General features: G+C 43.4%; 1 protein-coding gene across 1 annotated transcript in view; it reads right to left on the reverse strand.

Annotated features, from left to right (window-relative positions):
- Positions 1-19194, reverse strand: part of Abca4 (ATP binding cassette subfamily A member 4) — a 157365-nt gene that overhangs the window by 26349 nt on the left and 111822 nt on the right. Inside the window, exons 41-49 of the mRNA XM_071618614.1 lie at positions 18304-18424; positions 17782-17844; positions 17201-17307; positions 15962-16103; positions 12536-12670; positions 11283-11386; positions 11114-11206; positions 9317-9566; positions 7698-7787 (exon numbers count right to left, since the gene is read on the reverse strand). Of these exons, the coding sequence (XP_071474715.1) occupies positions 7698-7787; positions 9317-9566; positions 11114-11206; positions 11283-11386; positions 12536-12670; positions 15962-16103; positions 17201-17307; positions 17782-17844; positions 18304-18424 (1105 nt within the window). The remainder of the gene's footprint in view (positions 1-7697; positions 7788-9316; positions 9567-11113; positions 11207-11282; positions 11387-12535; positions 12671-15961; positions 16104-17200; positions 17308-17781; positions 17845-18303; positions 18425-19194) is intronic.

The raw sequence follows: 19194 nt of genomic DNA on the forward strand, positions 1-19194 counted from the left end.
TTACAACATAATGAAAACAATATCTACTGTTTTCTTCCCAAACTTTTTAAGTTTGGCTTCACGGAAGTGGCATTTACTCTTCCCTTTCCTCTTCTGTCCCCTTTCTTTCCTGAACAAATCCATTCCTAAGGCTGTTAGGTGGGGTAGACAGGGTGGGGCTAAGGAGAGCCTCTGTGGTCTTGAGCAGTCTGTAGGAGCCCAGGTGAGGTGAGTAGAAGGTCCATGTAGGAAGGTGGCCTGAGGTGGAAAGTCCCACCCCAGTCAGGGTGAGGAGTATGGTGGTATGGCCTGGAGTGGGGAGGCAGCCCAAGCAGGAGAGGAAACAGAATGGAGTGTCAATGGACATGGGAGAGGACAGGCCAGCCCACTTAGGAGCTGGAACATCACCCACGCAGAAATGATAAAGGGCAGTGATAAAAAGCAAGGAGAGAGGGAGAATTGGGAATGACCTTGTAGTGTGGGAAGCTGTGTCTCAGCAAATGGCAGAATGCAGGATGTGAAGGAGGAGGAAGAGGATTCTGAGGTCTTGAGCCTCTAGGACGGGGAGAAGAGCTATGCCTATAACTGAACAGGAAAATAATTGGTTTAGAATTTCAGAGACTGAGGACAATTGAAATAATGAAGTGTAAAGTTACTTTAGCATTCTGTAGTTCTCAAAGCTCATCATCTCTCTGGTGGTAAACATCACTGGATACTCCAAAAAAGGGTACTCCTCTTCAACATGGAGACTACAAATAAATGGGCTTTTCTGATTCTGCCCTGGTTTTCACCCAAGAACCCAAACTAAAAAATGAACCAACCTTCAGATCTTGCTATTTTGTTTCTATAGAGCTCCCTAGCTGAGGGAACCAGCATGGATATTCAGAGCCAGGTCCCTGACACCTGCTGGTTTAGGGAGGAACTGGTGCTGTGCCTATAAATTATCTTGCATGAAGCAAGGTGGTTGGGAGAGGCAGATAAAATCCTAGGCTGTCATACCTTCCTGCAGGTTGGCTGCCGCCAATTGTTATTGGTAGGGATTATCTTGTACGCTGGGGTGTCAGTCAAGATTGGAGATAAAAAATTAAAGATTCTAACTTGAAAATGGTTCCCATTCTCTGACCTTAGACTTACATCTACGGTCCCAGCTAGAGTTATTTCAAGTCCCAACTATATAACAGAATAAAGGGAACAAGTGGTATTGTGATTTCCTAAAAGGCACCTGAAGCTGTTTTTAGGTCCTTCTAATACATCCCTCTGTTTACTCCCTGGAAGGGTTGACACCCAATGATCTTCAGGCCATATCCAGCCTCCCCTGTTCCTTTATGTACTGTCTGTGACTGCTTCTGGGCCACAGGACCCAAGTTGAGTAGTTTTAAGTAGATACCATATAACCTAAAAAGTTGAAAATTTTCATTACATACGTTCTCTTATGAAAAGCCTGCTGACCCATTCACTAGCATGTTAACACCATGGCCAGGGTTGGCGGCACATGCCTGTAATCCCAGCTACTCAAGTAGGAGGCAGGAGGATCACAAGTTTTGAGATCAGCCTGGGTAATTTAGCGAGACCTTATCTCAAAATAAAATGTAAAAAGGGGCTAGGAATGTAACTAAGAGGTAGAATGCCTCTGGATTCAGTATGGGGGAAAAAAAAGAAAAAAAAAAAGATAGTCAAATCATGAAGACAAAGTCTGGTCTTGTTCACTGCTTCATTACCAGTATATGGAGTTTCTGGGCGCTCTTTGCTCCTCTTCTGCTGTTTCCTCTCCCCTATCCCTTCTCTCTTACTCCTTTGCTTCTCTGGTAGCTATAGGAGGATCAACTCAGTGGTCAGTATCATTCAAGACCAAAGAGACTACCAAGCTGTGCTGGAAACCAAGAACAACTCTGCGACTGAACAGCATGCCTGAAATGTTCTCTGGCCAGGTGCTGTCTCTGCAGAACTCTGTGAACGGAGTGTCCCCTGAAACTCACCACGATATAAGATCATGGGGTTTGACTACAATAGGCTGTGCTCCCTTGTGAAAGCTAACAGTATACAAAATCAATAGGAATACTCTAGTCTGAGCAAAGCTTGCCTCATGGAAGACCCACATTCAAGCCTTGATAAATATGGACACCTGTTCAGAAAGCTGAGCATGTGGCATGGTGAGCTATGGGGAAGACCCCAAGGAGAACACATATTTTGGGGATCCTCATACTATACCATCTCAGTAACTTATAAACCAAGTGAACCAACTACTAAATAATGAACTTCTTAATGACCTGGGATCAAATGTCAACTTCTTGGTTTCCTTGGAGTTCCACACTGGACGATGGTGGTGCAGAGTGGGCTGCCCCATGGCTCTCTCTCCTTTCCTTCCCTCTCCGGTTTTCACATGGGTTTCATGTGGCATGTGCAGACACCAGTCTGCATGATTGAGCTCAGCCTTGCTTCAGAAAGGGCTTGGAAGCAGGCTTTACACCATTTGGACAGAGAATTTCAAAGTTCTGGGGTCAGAGGTCATGTCTCCTGGTACCTGTGAACTCTGCCTGTGAGAGAAGCAGCTGGAAGAGGACCAGATTGGGTCCCGCAGGGAAGGCTGAATGACCAGTCAAGGAATCTAATTTTTCTAGGACTTTGTTTCATTATCAAGTAAAACAATGGAAACAAAACAATTATATGGATCTTAGATTTTGAATGCTGAGGTATTTTCTAGCTCTGTAAGCCTGCTTTTGTGAATCTGAATCTTCTCCTACCCATACTTTCCCAAATCTGATGATCATTTTGGACAAAATATGATAATTATCTTTTTACTTGTAAATATTAGGATTAATGAACTGTTATTCTCAGGACAACTGTTGAGGCCCTAAACCACCATACTGAGGAAACTTGAGCCTCAATCGTCTGGGTTCCTGAAACAGCCGTCCTTTAAGGCTAACACTCTCTGTTACCAGGGGAAATGTTCTCCTTTTCTCCACCATCTCACAATCCTGTTGGGGCAGAACTTCCTTCACAGGGGCTGCACTGCAAGTCCCCAAGCTTTCACAGAGACTCTTTCCTCCAAGCCCCGAGCTTTGCTGCCCCTGTTTTTTCTTCCTGTCTCTTAGGAAAGCTGGAATGACAGGCACACATGAAGCTCTCTGTGAGCTCTTTACTCACACTGAAAGAAGCTTCTCCTTTGATTACAGCTATTGGAAAACTTGAGCTCCCCAAAGAAGAACTGGAAACTTCAAAAATCTGAAAGCAAGTCATATGCCTGAAACATCTTTTATGTGGTATTGTTTTCTGAATTGACTCTCTCTATTTCTTCCCCTCCTTTTTATAAATCTTAATGAACCAAGATGGGGGGAATCTTTCAGTAGGTTAACTCATTTTCAGGGAGATTTAGGCTAACCTGCCAACTTGAATACTCCTCAAAAATAAGCACACTGGGTATAAGCACTACGAAGCCCAGCCACAGGTCCTAGAGGGAAGATTGTCTTGGTAGAGAAGTCAATTTGCTTTCCTCATCCACAGTCTTTTGAATGATTTGATTTAAAACTATCATTTTCTAGCTCCTGGTGAGCTTTTATGTGCCCCATGACCCATTCCCTCTGATACCACTGCATAGGACACACTTGTCTGCATGGTGGGTGTGGCCTGGTGTTGTATGAGGCCTTGACTTCTAAGTTTACAAAGACATGTCAGATTTCATCCAGCCACTGAGCCACTCCTACCTATCCATGCTCTTTTGTTTCCTGTCCTAATTATACCTGTGAGGTAGGCATTCAAATGTGCCGGGCAAACAGATGTGAAATGTGGGTTCAGATAATACCCACTGACAATGGACAGTGTTTACATGCATCACCAGATGGATGTCTTCTTCAAACCCTATAAAGATTTGACATGCAACATGGACACTAGTCCATTCACTTCTACCTGTGTTGCGGAAAGTGCTCCTGTGGCAATAACTCTCATGGAGGTTTATGGCACTATATGGAGCTGCACACTCCCACAGAAAATATCTGAAACCATTCTAGATGGTGCACACCAGGGAGGTCAGTGAATAGGATGATTTGTGATTAGACTGCATTTTATTTCTCCTTGAAAATGAAACTTAACTCACCATCCACACACCACACATACACAGAAGCAGATTCACTTGAAATAAGAGTGATATTGAGGCTAAAGGTATGGCAGGCTGGACTGGGATTCTACTCCCATGGTCTGGATGGAAAGGTTATTCTATTGTTTGGTGGGGTCAGTTTCACCCTCAGGTGTTGCAGGTGAGCTATCCCTCTGGTTTCCTTCTGAAAGAGCCTCCTCCTGAGTTCACTGTGCTCCTTGTATGTTTGTTTGCTGCTGTAGTGGATCAGTTTCTTTTGGATGACCACATGGGCAAAGGCTCCTGCAGTCCCGCGTTCCTTTCAGCCGTAGGGAAGAGCAGTGCTGAAGGATATCAGGCCTGTGGAAGGAGGTTAGATAGACTCTTATCATCGAAGTTTTCTGAAGAGCTGGAGTAGCTGCTTTTAGACATTACAAGTTCTTTGAAGGAAGCCCAGCTAAGGGAACTGTGGTTCTGTCAGATCACTGAGGCTATGGGCCATGTTTGTTTCTTCTTCTGTGAGGTGATTGTTCAGGGTTCCCAGCTCTTAAGATTCAGGGTGTCCATGTTCCTTATGCACACGCACACCCTGGAGTGCATGCAGGTTGCTATCTTAGAGGGAAGCCACATCCTCCTTGCTACCTCCAAAGGATGCTATGGTGTCTTTTGATTTTCTTTTTAGCCCAAGGAAGTAACCATGCCCTTACTGTCTTAAAAGCCAAGAAATCATAAGGCAGGTCAGGCTCAAGTCCAGAATTCCTTTGTCCACTTCCTACAGAGGTGGCTCCTAGGAAACATGAACATTAAATTTGGGGGATGGAGCATAGAGTGGGATTTGAGTTGGGGTTCAGGATATCAGGCTCCAGATCAAACTCAGGAACCAAGTCCATGCCCCTGGAGAAGAGGAGACAAAGTGACCTTTCTAACTGGAGATATTCTGTTTCTATTCATAAATTGTAGGTGGAATTCCTGAACCAATCCCTGCTACAGGTGTGGGAGAGTGTGGGAAGAGGGGCTAGAGGCAGGCCTTCCCAGTCCATTCAAAATGTGGTTTATTCAGTTTTCTGGATTAAAATCACCCATTCTCTTAAGGCAATGGCTACTGTTATTGTATTCAAGGTTCAGCATATGCTTTGAGGTGGTGCAATGAGGCATCAGGTACTTCTAAACAATGAAATTAGTTTCATAAGGAAACAAATGGATAAGATTGAAAGTGAGGCAGGGAAATTGCAACAGTGTGTGAAAATAAGGATCAGAAATTGATCTGAGTTGTTCCTGACTTTAGAAAGCACAGATGACCACATACTTAAAACCCATTTAGGATGTTTTTAAGTTGTCTGATCATCTGTCGCCTACTCATCTATCAAAACAATCCTCACCTATTTTTATAAAATAGATGGTTAAGATAACACAAAACCTAATTCCAAAAGATGTTTTCCAAGACTAAGTCCTCTGACAAACTTTAAAATGGTCTTGATAAGTAGGTCTCTAGACCTTGTGTAGGCCTTGCTCACAGCTGGGGACTGTGAGGCCAACAGCCTGCTGAACTTCCTGAAGCTCAGCTCTCCCATTTGTTCAGAAGCAAGCTGCAAAGCTTTTTTAGAATGCCTTGAGATAAATTACCCTTTTCTGTAGAGTACTTAAAAAAAAAGTATTTTAAAGTGGTGTAATATGAACAAGAATGTAATTAACTCTGTTTCATGACAGGTTTGTTTACATACAAAGGAATTGCTAACCTTTGTAAAGATAGTATGTCATAAATTAGAGATATTGTTTGAATTTAAAAATTTATTATAAAATAATAATAAATAATTTAACAAATATGTCACAGTAGATTTTCTAATATTTGTGAGCCAAAATATAAAAAATATAATTTAAAAATTATGTCTAATAAAGGGGAAAATTTGGAATTAATTGCTGTAGGTTACAGACTATCAGTGCCCCTGGCCTGGCCCAGAGGTGATGTATTGGCCCTTTAAGATGGAGTATGCCAATGGAGGCTGGGGGGGGGGGGAGCAGGGTGGACCCTGGAAGTTCTAGGAAACAATTTTGCTACCCAATTATGTATCTGTGTTATAAAAAGGATTCATAATTTTTTTGTACCTTTATTTTATTTATTGATTTTTATGTGGTGCTGAGGATCGAACCCAGGGCCTCGCCTTGCACATGCTAGATGAGCGCTCTACCGCTGAGTCCCAGCCCCAGCCCCAAAGGATTTATAATTGCAAGCTGATTTCAAAGAATCATTTTGACTAGTGTCAACAGCCACTACAAGATTTATAAGTGAGAAATGGTGACTAGAAATCAGCAAAACTAACCTTCCCTGAATAGGTGTCTTTGCCTGGCATTTTGGCGGGGGGGGTGGGGGGGTGGGGGGGGTGGGGCAACTCCACCTTGCTAAGTGGCCGTGAGACCTCTACTGGTCAAAAGGAAAGGGAAAGGGGCTGGGGTTGTGGCTCAGTGGTAGAGGGCTCACCTTACACGTGCGAGGCCCTGGGTTCGATTCTCAGCACCACATACAAACAAATAAATAAATAAAGGTCCATCAATAACTAATAAAAATATTAAAAAAAAAAAAGGAAAGGGAAACATTCATCACAAGCCCTGTTTTGGAAAGCAGTATCTCAGTCATTCACTAGATTTGTTTTTTCTTGCAATCAAGAAATTGGTTGGGAGGAATGAGAAATCTATGGAAAATTAAGATCTTGCATACTTCTGCTTTTTGGAAAATGCTTTGATTTGATTTGGTTTATTCTTCAGGTAAGTCAGGGGAGAAAGGCTGAGTCAACTCATCCCTTTAAAACCCCAGGCTTAAGTCAAGTCACCTGAGAACTGGCACTTCCATGCTTTCTCTAGCGATCTCTCCGTCTGAGGAATTTGGAGGGCAGGGTGTGCTTCTCACATGGGCACTGTGCCAAGGCAGGTACCTGGACATACCCAAGAGTTATTGCAGGCCAGGATCTACACCTTCTATTGCTTCTTCCTCTTTCATCTTGATACTTTTATAAAGAACAAAGAGCCCCCTTCCAACAACAGACATGGCCCTTGATCTAACTAAATGTGCCCACCATTGAAACAGATGCTGGTTCACTCCCTTCCTTTGAAATTCTAATGCATGACCAGACATAGATATCAAGTATCCTAATAGACAAAATGTTTTCATATTCTGTGCTATCTTCCATGCTTCTTATTTCTAAACAAAAACATGTGTGAAAGTTCTTCTAAAAAAATGCTCTCCCACTGGGGCATGGTGGTGCATGCCTGCAATTCCAGCAGCTGGGGAGGCTGAGGTAGGAGGATTTTCAAAGCCAGTCTCAGCAACTTAGTGATAGTGATACTTTAAGCAGCTTAGTGAAACCCTGTCTCAAAGAATAAAAAGAGCTGGGGATGTGGTACAGGGGTTAAGCACCCTTGGGTTAAATCCCTGGTATAACAACAACAACAATAATATGCTCCCCTATCCAAATGGTTTCCAGATTACAATAGGAACAACAAGACCTTCAGCGTAGAGTGGTGGGGATGTAGCAAGGATATGGTAGGGGCATGGTATGAGTGGAGCTCTTAGCAGGAGGTATGTGTGAGCCTTGGGTCACCTCAGGTACAGTGGGCCAACTGGGCCTGGGAGCCCAGGATCTGCCTCAAGCAGTACCTTGGCTTTTTGGCGGGCTCCAGCAGCTCGAGGATGCAAAGGAAGGTCATGAGGTTCCGTCTGCTGTTTATTAGCGAAGTTCACAAACACCTGGAGTCAAACGACGAGCAAGAGTAAGTAGATGTCTCCAGAAAAACAGCACCCTACACGACCCACCCAGTTAACTCTGTATTTTCCAATTATCATACAGCCCTACTGGGGTGACTGGTGTCCTAACTAGGGGAGGCTGGTACATGCACACAAACCCAGCCACTGGTGCCCTGGACAGAGCTTGCATCTGAGCCAAGCCAAGGAAGTTCCTGTTAGAGGTTTGAAAGGACTTTGGGTTCAGATGTTGGAGTAACCAAGGCAAGGCAATTTCTCAGATAGCACCTTCCTAATCTGTTAAAGAAGGAACTAAGAAAAGGTAGTTGACTTTTTTTCTGATCTTCATTCAGTGTACACAACTCCTGCCTAAGGAATCCAGTTTGGCCTTCACCTGCTCAAGGCTGATAAGAAGGTGCAGGTGAGCAGGTGAGCCAGCTCCTCTTCAAGGAGTAAAGGGTGACTTGCCTGTTTCTACTGTTTTGTTGAACTGTCTTTCAGGGTGTTTAGTAAAGAACAAAAGACATTTAAAAAACACTCAGAAAGAACCCAAATGTCCACTGATGAATGAATAGAAGGATAAGCAAAATGTGGCATTTAAACCCAATGGAATATTATTCAGTCTTAAAAAGGAAGGAAATTCTGACACATGCTACAACATGGATGGGCCATGAGGATATTATGCTTAGTGAAATAGGCCAGTCCCAAAAGGAAAAATTTTGCATGATTCCACTTGTGTGAAGTACACAGAATAGCCAGTTTCTTAGAGACAGAAAGAAGAATGATAGTTGCTAGGAGAAGCAGCAGAGTGGAGGAGGAAGAACAGTACAGTTTAATGGACACAGTTTCAGTTTTGCAAGCTGAAAAGAGTTTTGGAGATGGGTGGTGGTGATGGTAATTAACACTCCTGAACTTTACACTTAGAAATGGTTAAGTGGTAAATTATATATATTTTACACAAACACATATATATTTTTACCACAATAAAGAGTGTGATTACATTATAAAAATACAGATGGAACATGTTTATAAAAACTCACCAAAGTGGGGCTGGGGTTGTGGCTCAGTAGTAGAGTGCTCACCTAGCATGTGTGAAGCACTGGGTTCCATCCTCAGCACCATATTAAAAAATGAATAAATACAATAAAGGTACTATGTCCATCTACAACTAAAAAAAAAACTTTAAAAAAAATCACAAAAATGTACAATTAAAATAGGTGTGTTTTATTGTATGTAAATTACACATCACTAAAGTTGATTTGAAAAAAAAAGCCACCACCACACACAACAAGAAAGAAATAACATGTAAAAGAAGAACGATCTAAAAAAAAAATCAATGACATTGTTTGCTGATGAGTAACATTATTAGAAAACAATTTCTGATTTATCAAGATTTACCCTAATAGAGACAAAAGTGTGTTAAAAATCGGGAATGTCATGCCTGCCTCTTGTGTCAACTGCAGCCCATGTTGGCATTCTGGCCCAGTCTTTGCACAGTCTTCTCTCCTGTGCCTGGTGCCCTGGGGTGGACTTGCCTGATCCAGTGTAGTCTGTGTGACTGAGTACTCCTCGATGAACAGGCTGTCCTTGTGGGAGAGGAGCAGCTGGAAGATCCTGGCCAGGGAGGAGGAAGAGACCTGGAACTGGAGCATGTTGTAATGCCTCTCCCTCTGCACACTGCCAGGGAAGTTCCCCTGGAAGAACTGTTCCACGGGATTCAGGTCAGGAAGCAAGTCATCCTTTGGGGATTTGATTTTCATTGTGACAATGTAGCCATCTCCAAACCTAAGGGATGCACAGTGAAGTACAGGCCTGTCAGTGGGTGGGGGTCAAAGGCAATCACAAAATAAGGAGTAGACTCATCCTGCACACTGGGGTTAGGCCCATACCATTGGCCATCTGTGTGTGTTTAAAACTAGAAGAAAGAAATGTAGTAGTCCTTGGGGAAACCTTTTGGTACCAGTTTTTAAAGGTCTGAATGTGTGTGGTAAAGTGGCAAAGTTGTACTTTCTGAAGTCAAAGGTGGTTGTAGCCCTGTGGAGATCCCAGGCCCGCTGATAAAGACATGTGACCAGTGCATTCTGAATGGGGTGGCAAGGGCTGACTGGCCTTCAGGACACCAGCCAGGGGGAAGCAAAGGCCTGGGAAGATAGCACGCTTTCTCTAAGGAAGTTTCCAGAAACAGGGCCATTGGTGCTTCCTTCCTCCCTTCACCAGGTTGCTGGTTATCTTCACAGGGAGGATGAAGGATGGTCTACCAGAGAGTGTGCTGGTGGTCCTCTGGCATCTGTATATGGTTAGGTCAGGGTGTATGATGTACACTATCACTGTAAGGTCCCTCCTTGACCTAGGGCCATTCTCTATCCATCTTTCAGCTCCAGAGAATTGATGTCCCTCCACATGGGAAAATGCTTTCTCATCTCTTCAATCATCTCCTCAGTCATGGAGAATGAGAGGCAAAGGAGTATGGGGTCATCTCTCAGCAGTTGGGCACAAGGAATTGCTGACACAGATCTGACCTTACATGCTGATGTCCTCACTAATATCCAGCTTGGAGACTGTAATTACTCAAGAAATCAGGGTCAAATATCCATTTGCCAAATGTAGCTCATCTACTAGACCTTTCTCCCTAGACCTTTTCACTGAAATACACTTTCACTGATCCTTAAGATTAAGCACATCCGCATAGGTAAGGTAGATTCTGTGATGTCCCTTTTATCAACTAGCTGATGATTTTAGATTCTGGGCTCTTGATAAGTGTGTTAAATAAAATCCACAACTGTAAACCCACTCTTTCCCAGGTTAGAAGGCATGTCAGAATGCAAGGGAACCTGGCAATATAATGATAATCTTGTTTTAACTGGTTGTTAGTTTCAGCACACAAACTGTAAATAAGGAATTATTTACAACAATTTATGGGTACAGGATAATTCTAATCAAGACTACTGGCATTCTTAGTATCTTATGGTCATTTTTCAAACTTAAAAGCATATAATAGTCTAGAGAAGAAATCTGGTTTCCAAGTTGTTTGGTCTCCTAATCATTCTTATATTGGATGTGGCCTCTCATGATAAAGACCAGAGTGGACCTGTTAGGATAAGTGAGGTGACATTGAATCAGTGTTTTAACCACAAGCAATTAGCCCAATACAGAGGAACTTATCAGCACAATGCTTTCTGCATTTGCCTCGGGGGCACCAGGCCCAGCTACCACTAGCAGGTGGGATGAGAGGCAGCAGGATTCTCCCAAGCATCCATAGAGAACACAGGGCCTGATTCAACCCCACAAAAGGTAGCAAAAAGGAGCCACCCCCCCCACCCCAGCTTGCTTACTTGTACTTGAGGTGCTGAATGGTGCCCAGACACTGAAAGGTGCCCTTCACCATGATGGCCAGCCGGGTACACAGCGCCTCACACTCCTCCATGCTGTGGTACAGGAGAGAGGAGGTGAGGCAGTAGGCAGGGACTCCCACCCACCTTCCCCACCCTGGGCATCTCTTGCCTGTGAGAGGTGAGGACCACGGCTCTCCCTTCTCTGAGGATGCTCACGATGGTGTTCCACAGCATGCGTCGCGCCTGAGGATCCATTCCAGTGGTGGGCTCATCCTGTGGGGTGGGAGAGAGAGCGGGGCATGTGGACTTGGAGTTGGCCTTTTTGGGTCACTGCAGCCTCTGCCAGCTGACTCCCTTTGAGCAGCCTGGCTGAGAAGGATGAGCTGACAGATACTTTCTCAGAGGTTTCCCAGCTCAGCAAGATGGGAGAAGGGCACCTGGGTGCAGCACTTGGAAGGCTGGAGGTGAATCAGAGTAAAGAAACATGATGTACACCTCTAGATTCCTTCAACCTGAGAGTAGGTTACAGTTGATATAGGCAATGGTAGAATTATCTGTTGAGAGCCACAGCCGAGTCAGAATGACGCCTGGCATATTGCCAGAGGGAATGGTTGAAAGGTGATGCCAGCGAACCATTGAGATGATGATTTGAGTTAAGCTGTATATAATTGCTGTGATGCTGGATTGATTGAGTTGTATATGGACCCTGCTCCGGGAGTAGGGAGGCTCCGGGAATCTGCCTTGGAAATCTGCCCGGTGGAAGGAGTGTGTTCCCGAGTAGTGTGTGTGCAGTGCCGGTGAGAATTGGGGAATAAAGTAGTTGCTGTGGCTTTGTGGCGGCTCGGTTATTTGTGCCCAGCCAGACTGCGGCATTATCCTTTAAAAAGGCCAAAATAAACAAAACAAACAAACAAAAAAAACCCCACCAAAATGGACAACACAAAACTACAAGTGTGTAAGGAGAGGAAGATAACCCAGGTAACTCTTTGGCTCCCTCCATGTCCTGTGACCCATGCCCTCATGAACCTCAGACTGCAAGGTCTGGGGCCCTGGGCCTGCTCCAGCTCTGGGGAGAGTCATGGGAGCCTTGGATCCAGATCAACATGTCTGTCCACAGGTATCCCACACAGACCTCCTCATGCTGAAGTAATTTCCAACCAGACACCAACATTCCCCAGAGGGGACAGAACTTCCCCATGGTGAGCTGTGGCCCTGGAGAGACTTCCCAGCAATTCCTAATCAGACCATGCCTGAAAGCTGCAAACCAAACACTGGGCTGATGGCTCAAAAGGAACCATGCAGGGTGCAATCCAGATGAAAACAAATTGCCACAGGACCTGGGACACATTTCCCCGACCAGAGAGATGCTGACTTGCTTGGCTCTTAGGGTTGCCCCCCAACTTCCGGTTGCGATGCCCTCACCAGCAACACCAGTGGTGGGCAGCCGATGAGTGCCATGGCTGTGGAGAGCTTCCGCTTATTGCCCCCACTGTATGTGCCCACCAAACGATCAGCATAGAGAGACAGGCCCAGGCTCTGGATGCTCCAGTTTGCAACCTAAAGAAGAGAATGAAAACCCATCTGGAGAGGAGGAACATGGGCACACGGCAGACCTCCATAGTTCAAAGTTTCCCGTTCGCAGATCCCACCCGTCCAGGATGACAGACCCAGTTAGGGCTACCTGCTGGCTCCTGTCCTCTGGCACATGCTTCAGGAGCAGACAGAGTCTCCTTTCCACTCTGTACCTTTGATACCAGTGTGTCTTGGGCAGCTCAACACTCATCAAGGGAGTGAACTTAGGGAAATGAACTTAGGCCTTACAAAGATAGAGAGACCATTTCTTACCATGTCCTAGACTGTGGCTATTGGAAAAGGAAGAATCCTAAGGTCTCTTTGAGAAGATGGTGGGTCCAAGACCCACTGGTTCCACCCCTCAACAGAGTCACACCTAAAGTTTTGTGCAGTTAATGCATACTTACAGAGCACTCACTATGTCAGGCACTGTGCTAGGCACTAGAGAACAATGGTAAACACAACCATCATGCTGTGCTCACAGATGGGGAGCAAGGACAGACAATAGAAATTAAACAGAATGACAGCAGTGTTTTGAGGGAGTTCTACAGGGAACCATGATAGAGGTATATACACGTGCACATGATAGAGGTATATACACGTGCACATTTGCACAGAGGAAAAAACTAAGAAAGTTGATGGAGATGATCGCACCATGCTCTGCCTTCTGCATTTGTTGTACTCTGCCTGGTATGGATACTTCACTGATTTATCAATTGTCCCTCCTGCTAGACTATAAGCTCCATTTTTGAATTTTCACTTGCAAATAGTTTCAAACTTTTAAAAATGTGTAAAAATAAAAGAAATACAAAGAACATTCATCAGCTCCCCCTCTCTTTCTCATACAAACACACACACACACGCACGCACGCACGCACGCACACACACACACACACACACATACACACACACTTATTTTTCCTGACCTGTTTGAGGATAAGTCATGGACCTTCATTTCTAAGTACTTCCATGCATAATTCCTAAGAGTAGGGATATTCTCTTACACAATTGTAGTTTGGTTATCAAGGTCAGTAAATTAACACTGTCATGATATTTATCTAATCTACTTGTTCATAGTTCAGTTTTATCAACTGTCCCAGTAATGTTCTTCATGTCACCCCACTTCCCCACACCTTGCTTCAGCACATGATGCAGTCTATTGTCTGTAATTCACTCTTTATATCTCTTTAGCCTCCTGTTACAGGAACATTTCCACAGCCTTTCTTTGTCTGTATGTCTTTGATATTTTAAAAGAATATTTTTTAAAAATGGAATGTTCCTTCTTTGGAGTTTGTTTGATATTTCCTCATGATAAGATTCAGATTACACATTTCTAGTAAGGATTCCATATGAGTGAAGTTGTGTCCCTTGGGTATCCTGTTTGGGGCATGAGATGTCCACCTGTCTCTTGTAGATAACATTAATTTTGATCACTCAGTTAATATGTTGCCTAATTTTTCCATTATGAATTGCTCTCCACCCCTTGCAACCAAAAAGCTATCTGTGCAGGTGTTCTTTTAAAACATGTAAATATCCTCTCTCATAAAAAATTCCCCTAGATTTATTATCCATTGGTGATTTTTGTGCAATCTGGTCTTTAATATGGTCATTGCAAAGTCGTTTTCTGACTCCAGAACTTCTTCACACTAATCAGTTGGTGCTCAGCACTTGACTGTAAGCAAGATCCTTCCCTTCTCTTCTATTTATCTAACAGTATCAGACACAAATTCCTACTTTGCCCCCAGTGTTTTACAACCTATCATGATATTTCATTATTTTGATTTTCAGATTATTCCATATTTGTCTGTGGTGGTCCCTTCAGGATGGCTCCTATGTTCTTGTGACATGTCTCTTCATTTTGCTTCCTACTTTTAGCACAATAAGATGTTCCAGCTTTGGCATCAGTTACTTATTTGAAGAGTCGTGGTTCCCTTTAGAAGGGAATATTATAAAGATCAAAATCTTGGCAGAGTACACTCACAGCTATTAGGGTATTCTTCCTTCTTGGCTCTTTCAGAGGACAATAAACACATAACACACCAATATGCACAAGCATATATGTGTGTAAATGTGCACTATACATGAGCCTACCTATATACTTACATAAAAGCATGTAAGTATTTCATGAATTCACAGTGTTAACTCTAACTCCAATCCACCCCCACAGAGCTCCTTCTTGCTTTTCCCCTTTCTGTGTTTGTATTGTTACTTCTTCCATGGTGAGAATGTTGGCTCCAAAAACATCAACACATTTATCCATTTACTTAATCCTATATAACACATCTAAAATGGTTTCAGAATTGCTTTTTCTATGCCACTGTAAAAATCTAAAAAGAACTCAGAACTTGAAGTTCTTTGTCCTCACTGCACCCTGCCCAAGACTGAGAATAGCCGAATACTATGTTCGTCAGTTGTATTAGTTCTTCTCCCACATCTGTATGCTTATGATATTTATTTGAAATAAAATTGGGTTTAATTAGCTTCAGTTTATATGCAGTGCTTTTCCCTTCCATTTATACCTTCTTCTCATTCTTTTGATTTAGTTTTATATGTGAATATGTAGAATATTAACATCTGCCAGAAGCTAAAACTATAGAAAGAGATACCCCCAGAGGATTATTATCCCTTCCCTTCTTCCATCTTAACTCCCTCTTGTTCATCACCAAATCCATTCCCATTTTGTGTTCTATTTGTGAAGGTAAACAGACATTTAAATGATCTTTTATTTATTTTTTTACATAAAAGTAGCATTCTATTAGTTCTCTTTTGCATTTTGATTTTTTCCATTTAACAATATTAGAAATTACTCCCATCATTCACAGAGATCTTCCTTATTCTTTTTTTAAATAGCTGCACAAGATTTGTTGTGTGCATACCATAAATTCATCAACCAGTCTACTTTGCCTAAACATTTAGGTAATATCCAGTATTTTGCATTATAAATGCAATGAATAACCTGTACATATGCATTTTTTTTTTACTGTGGGATGTGTATTTTCAGGGTGAATTTTCAGAAGTATAACTGCTGGGTTGATAGGTAAGTGTACACATCTTTTTTGATATGAATGTAGGAATTTTTTTTTCCTACTTTGTTCAGTGCTCTATCCCTGGCTTCTAGATCATTACTTGGCATCCAATAGACACTATAGAGCATTTGTTGGAATGAATAAATGAATGGATAGTATGCTTTAGTTTCCCATCTCTAAATCAACATACTCCATGAAACAGGCTTATGGTTTGCCAAACTCTTATATGGCCACAACAAACCATTATTACCTTCTCAATTTCTTCTGCTGGTACACCCCGAAGCCGGGCATAAAGGTAGAGGTGTTCTCGGCCCGTGAGCAGGTCATCGACTGCATCAAACTGAGGACAGTAGCCCATATTTTGATGGACTTCAGAAATATTGGTTAAAATACTGCAAGAAGAAACAGCAATTGGTGAGTTTCCTACATAGAGAGAATGACTAGAGATCTGGGCTGGAAAGCTTCTCCCAGGGGGATAAGTAGGCTGACTCTTCTCCTTCCTGCTTTGCTTTAGCAATGCACACCAAATGCACACATTTGGAAATCAAAGCAGGGACCTAGCAAAGAGGCAAACATGTGAGAGGTCATCCGTTGTCCTGTCCCATAGAGGCAGGAAGTCTGTTTAAAATTGCAGAGGGCAGCATTTACCCTCTGGAAGCTGAGGACACAGGCCAGTTTTTCCTTTATACTCTTTGGTGTGGCAAAGCCAAGCATCAGCACACAGTCATTGCAGACCTAGGGCTCCCAAGAGTCCTTTAACAAGTCCCTATCTAGAAACAACCTGGAGAAAGGACACTTCATCATGGTAATTCTGAACTTGGGATCCAGGGGCTCCAGCAGGGTTATGAACATGCTTCAGGGTTCAGTAAATTCCCTGAAACTTTTTGCAAAAATGTGTGGAGAGAGGTCATGGGAGGTGCTGGTGTATTCTTTTGTATTTTTTAGTACCAGGGATTGAACTCAGGGGCACTCGAACACTGAGCCACATCCCCAGCCCTATTTTGTATTTTTATTTTAGATTTTATGAAACATTTTCACTAAGCAACTCACTGAGTTGCTTAGTGCCTTACTTTTGCTGAGGCTGGCTTTGAACTCTTGATCTGTCTCAGCCTCCCAAACTGCTGGGATTATAGGCATGCGCCACCACCCTGCTGGTGTAATCTTTTGTAGGAAGAGGGTGCAGGGTTTATTAGGTGCTCAAAAGTTAATGACCCCAGAGAAATGAAGGATCACTGACTTATTGCTTCCTAGAACTTTCTAAGAACCTGTGCTAATAGCACTCTTAACAATCACAATTCATTTCCATTTTTCAGTGGATCTCTCATGTACTTTTAGGACCATGCTCTCTGGGAGGCCCCTTCCTCTGCAATGATCTTTCTAGGTTACAGAGTCGTCCTGACATAGGGTCTGAAGATCACCTTCCCTATGTTGGATCAGGGATGTGGCCTGTGAGCTACACCCTGAGGCAGAAAGGGGCAGGGGCACTCACCTCTTGCCTGCTATAGTGGCATCGCCTGATGTCACTGTGGTGTCCCCTGTGAGCATCTTGAATGTGGTTGTTTTGCCTGCACCATTCACTCCCAGGAGACCAAAGCACTAGGAGAAAAAATAGAGCTGGCCTTGCACAGCAGAATAAGAGGGCCTGGAATGTCAGGCTCCAGTGTCGGTGTGTGATCTGGGGGAGGCATTTGAGACCTGGACTGCCAGTACAGAGGCTACTAGCCACATGTGGCTACTGACACAAAATACACCTAGTCCCAATGGACATTGGCCCTATGTGTAAAATACTCTGGATTTTAAAGGCTTAGAATGAAAAAATATGCAAAATAGCTCATCGATACTTTATATTAATTTCATGTTGAAATGATAACACTAGACATATTGAGCAAAATTAAAAATATTATTAAATTAGTTTTATATGCTTTTATTTTTTAATGTAATTATTAGAAACTTAAAATTCACATATGTGGCTCTTGTTAAATTCCTATTGGGTATCTCTGCTTCAGAGGGGAGGAGTCTTGCATATACTGATTTTCTGAAGCATTTTCATGTTGGTCTGCAGATACCTACCTCACCAGGTCGGATTCCAACACATAGCCTGTCCACTGCTGGGCTGGAGGAGCCTGAATAAACCTGCAAGATCCAGAGAAGCTGAGGTGAGGACTGAGACAGGGTTAGAGCAGGGAGAGCAAGAGCAAGCAGAGAAAGGTTAGTTTGGGAGAAAACCATCAATGCTCAAAGGTTATGGATTGACTTGGGTGTTCACAGAGCAGCTGTAAGCTCTGAGAATTGTGAAGCTGACCCATGCTGTGCAGAAATGGAATGGAGAAAGATCAGTGATGGTCAGCTGAAGGAGCTCTCACTGAGGTTCTGTATCAATATCCAAGGGGAATAGCAGGGTCAAAGCATGTACCTAGATGCTCTTGGAAGACAAGTTATAACACAGAGATGATGATGATGCCACATATTAGGAAAACAGAGTGCTTGAAGAAGCAGATCACTTGCTCTAGAGAAGGAACATGACAACGTTGTGCCATCTGAGGTCCAACTAGTAGCACCTCCTAAGCAACATGCCTATGCCTTTTTCTTTACCTTGGTGAGTTGATTTAGCCTTAAGATATCAGTTTTATCTCCACCACTAGTAATTCTTTGTCTCTCTTCAGCCACATCATCATCTTCATCAACAATAGGCTCCTTGGGGGGCTCAGCAATCCTAGGGGAAGGAAGAGGACAGGATTGGGCTGGGTGTGTGGAGTCCTTGGCACTGTGGTATTCACCTGACCTTTTCTCCAGTTCCCTCACTTCTGCTTCCCCTGGACTTCCATCCTCTAGGGCTTTTATTCTAAAAAGTGCTCCTAACAGGAGGTAGGCACAGACAGAGAGGTTGAATGTTCACATCCAGAGTCAGCTCCAGGATCCAGTTCATGCTGGACCTTTGGCAGGTCATGGACCTTTCTGAACCTTTCCTCCTCCAACCACAGGATGGAGAGAAGACTCTATCTCATACAGTTTAGTGAAGATTAGCTCAGCACAGTGCCTGGCACAGAGTAAAGACGCAGGACCTAGAAACTTATTACTAAGACATTTTTTCTATGTCAACAACTCAATGAAGCTTAGTTGCTGTCTACCAAGCTTTCTATGTTCTTCCACCCACTATGAAACTCAACCTCTTAAAAACTGCTGTCATCTGGTCATCCCATGCCACCAAACCTTCCATCATTCTCCATCAGCTATAGGCTAAAACCAGATTTCCCAGTTGGAATATCAGAGCCCTGTGCTCAGGCCCCCCAGCCCTTCCCACCTGAACATCTCTTGCACTCACTCTTCTATACTACTGGCGCCTGCCCCTGGTCCCTAGCTCATGCTGACCTTTGCTACCTTTCACATATTCTCTTTCTCCTGCTGTGCTAAAGGAATCCCCCCCATCCTTAAAGGCATAGCTTCTTCTCTGAAATTCTCCCTGACTACCAAGGGCTCTAGTCC

The sequence above is a fragment of the Marmota flaviventris genome, chromosome 10 (genome assembly GCF_047511675.1).
Source record: "Marmota flaviventris isolate mMarFla1 chromosome 10, mMarFla1.hap1, whole genome shotgun sequence".
Lineage (NCBI taxonomy): Eukaryota > Metazoa > Chordata > Mammalia > Rodentia > Sciuridae > Marmota > Marmota flaviventris.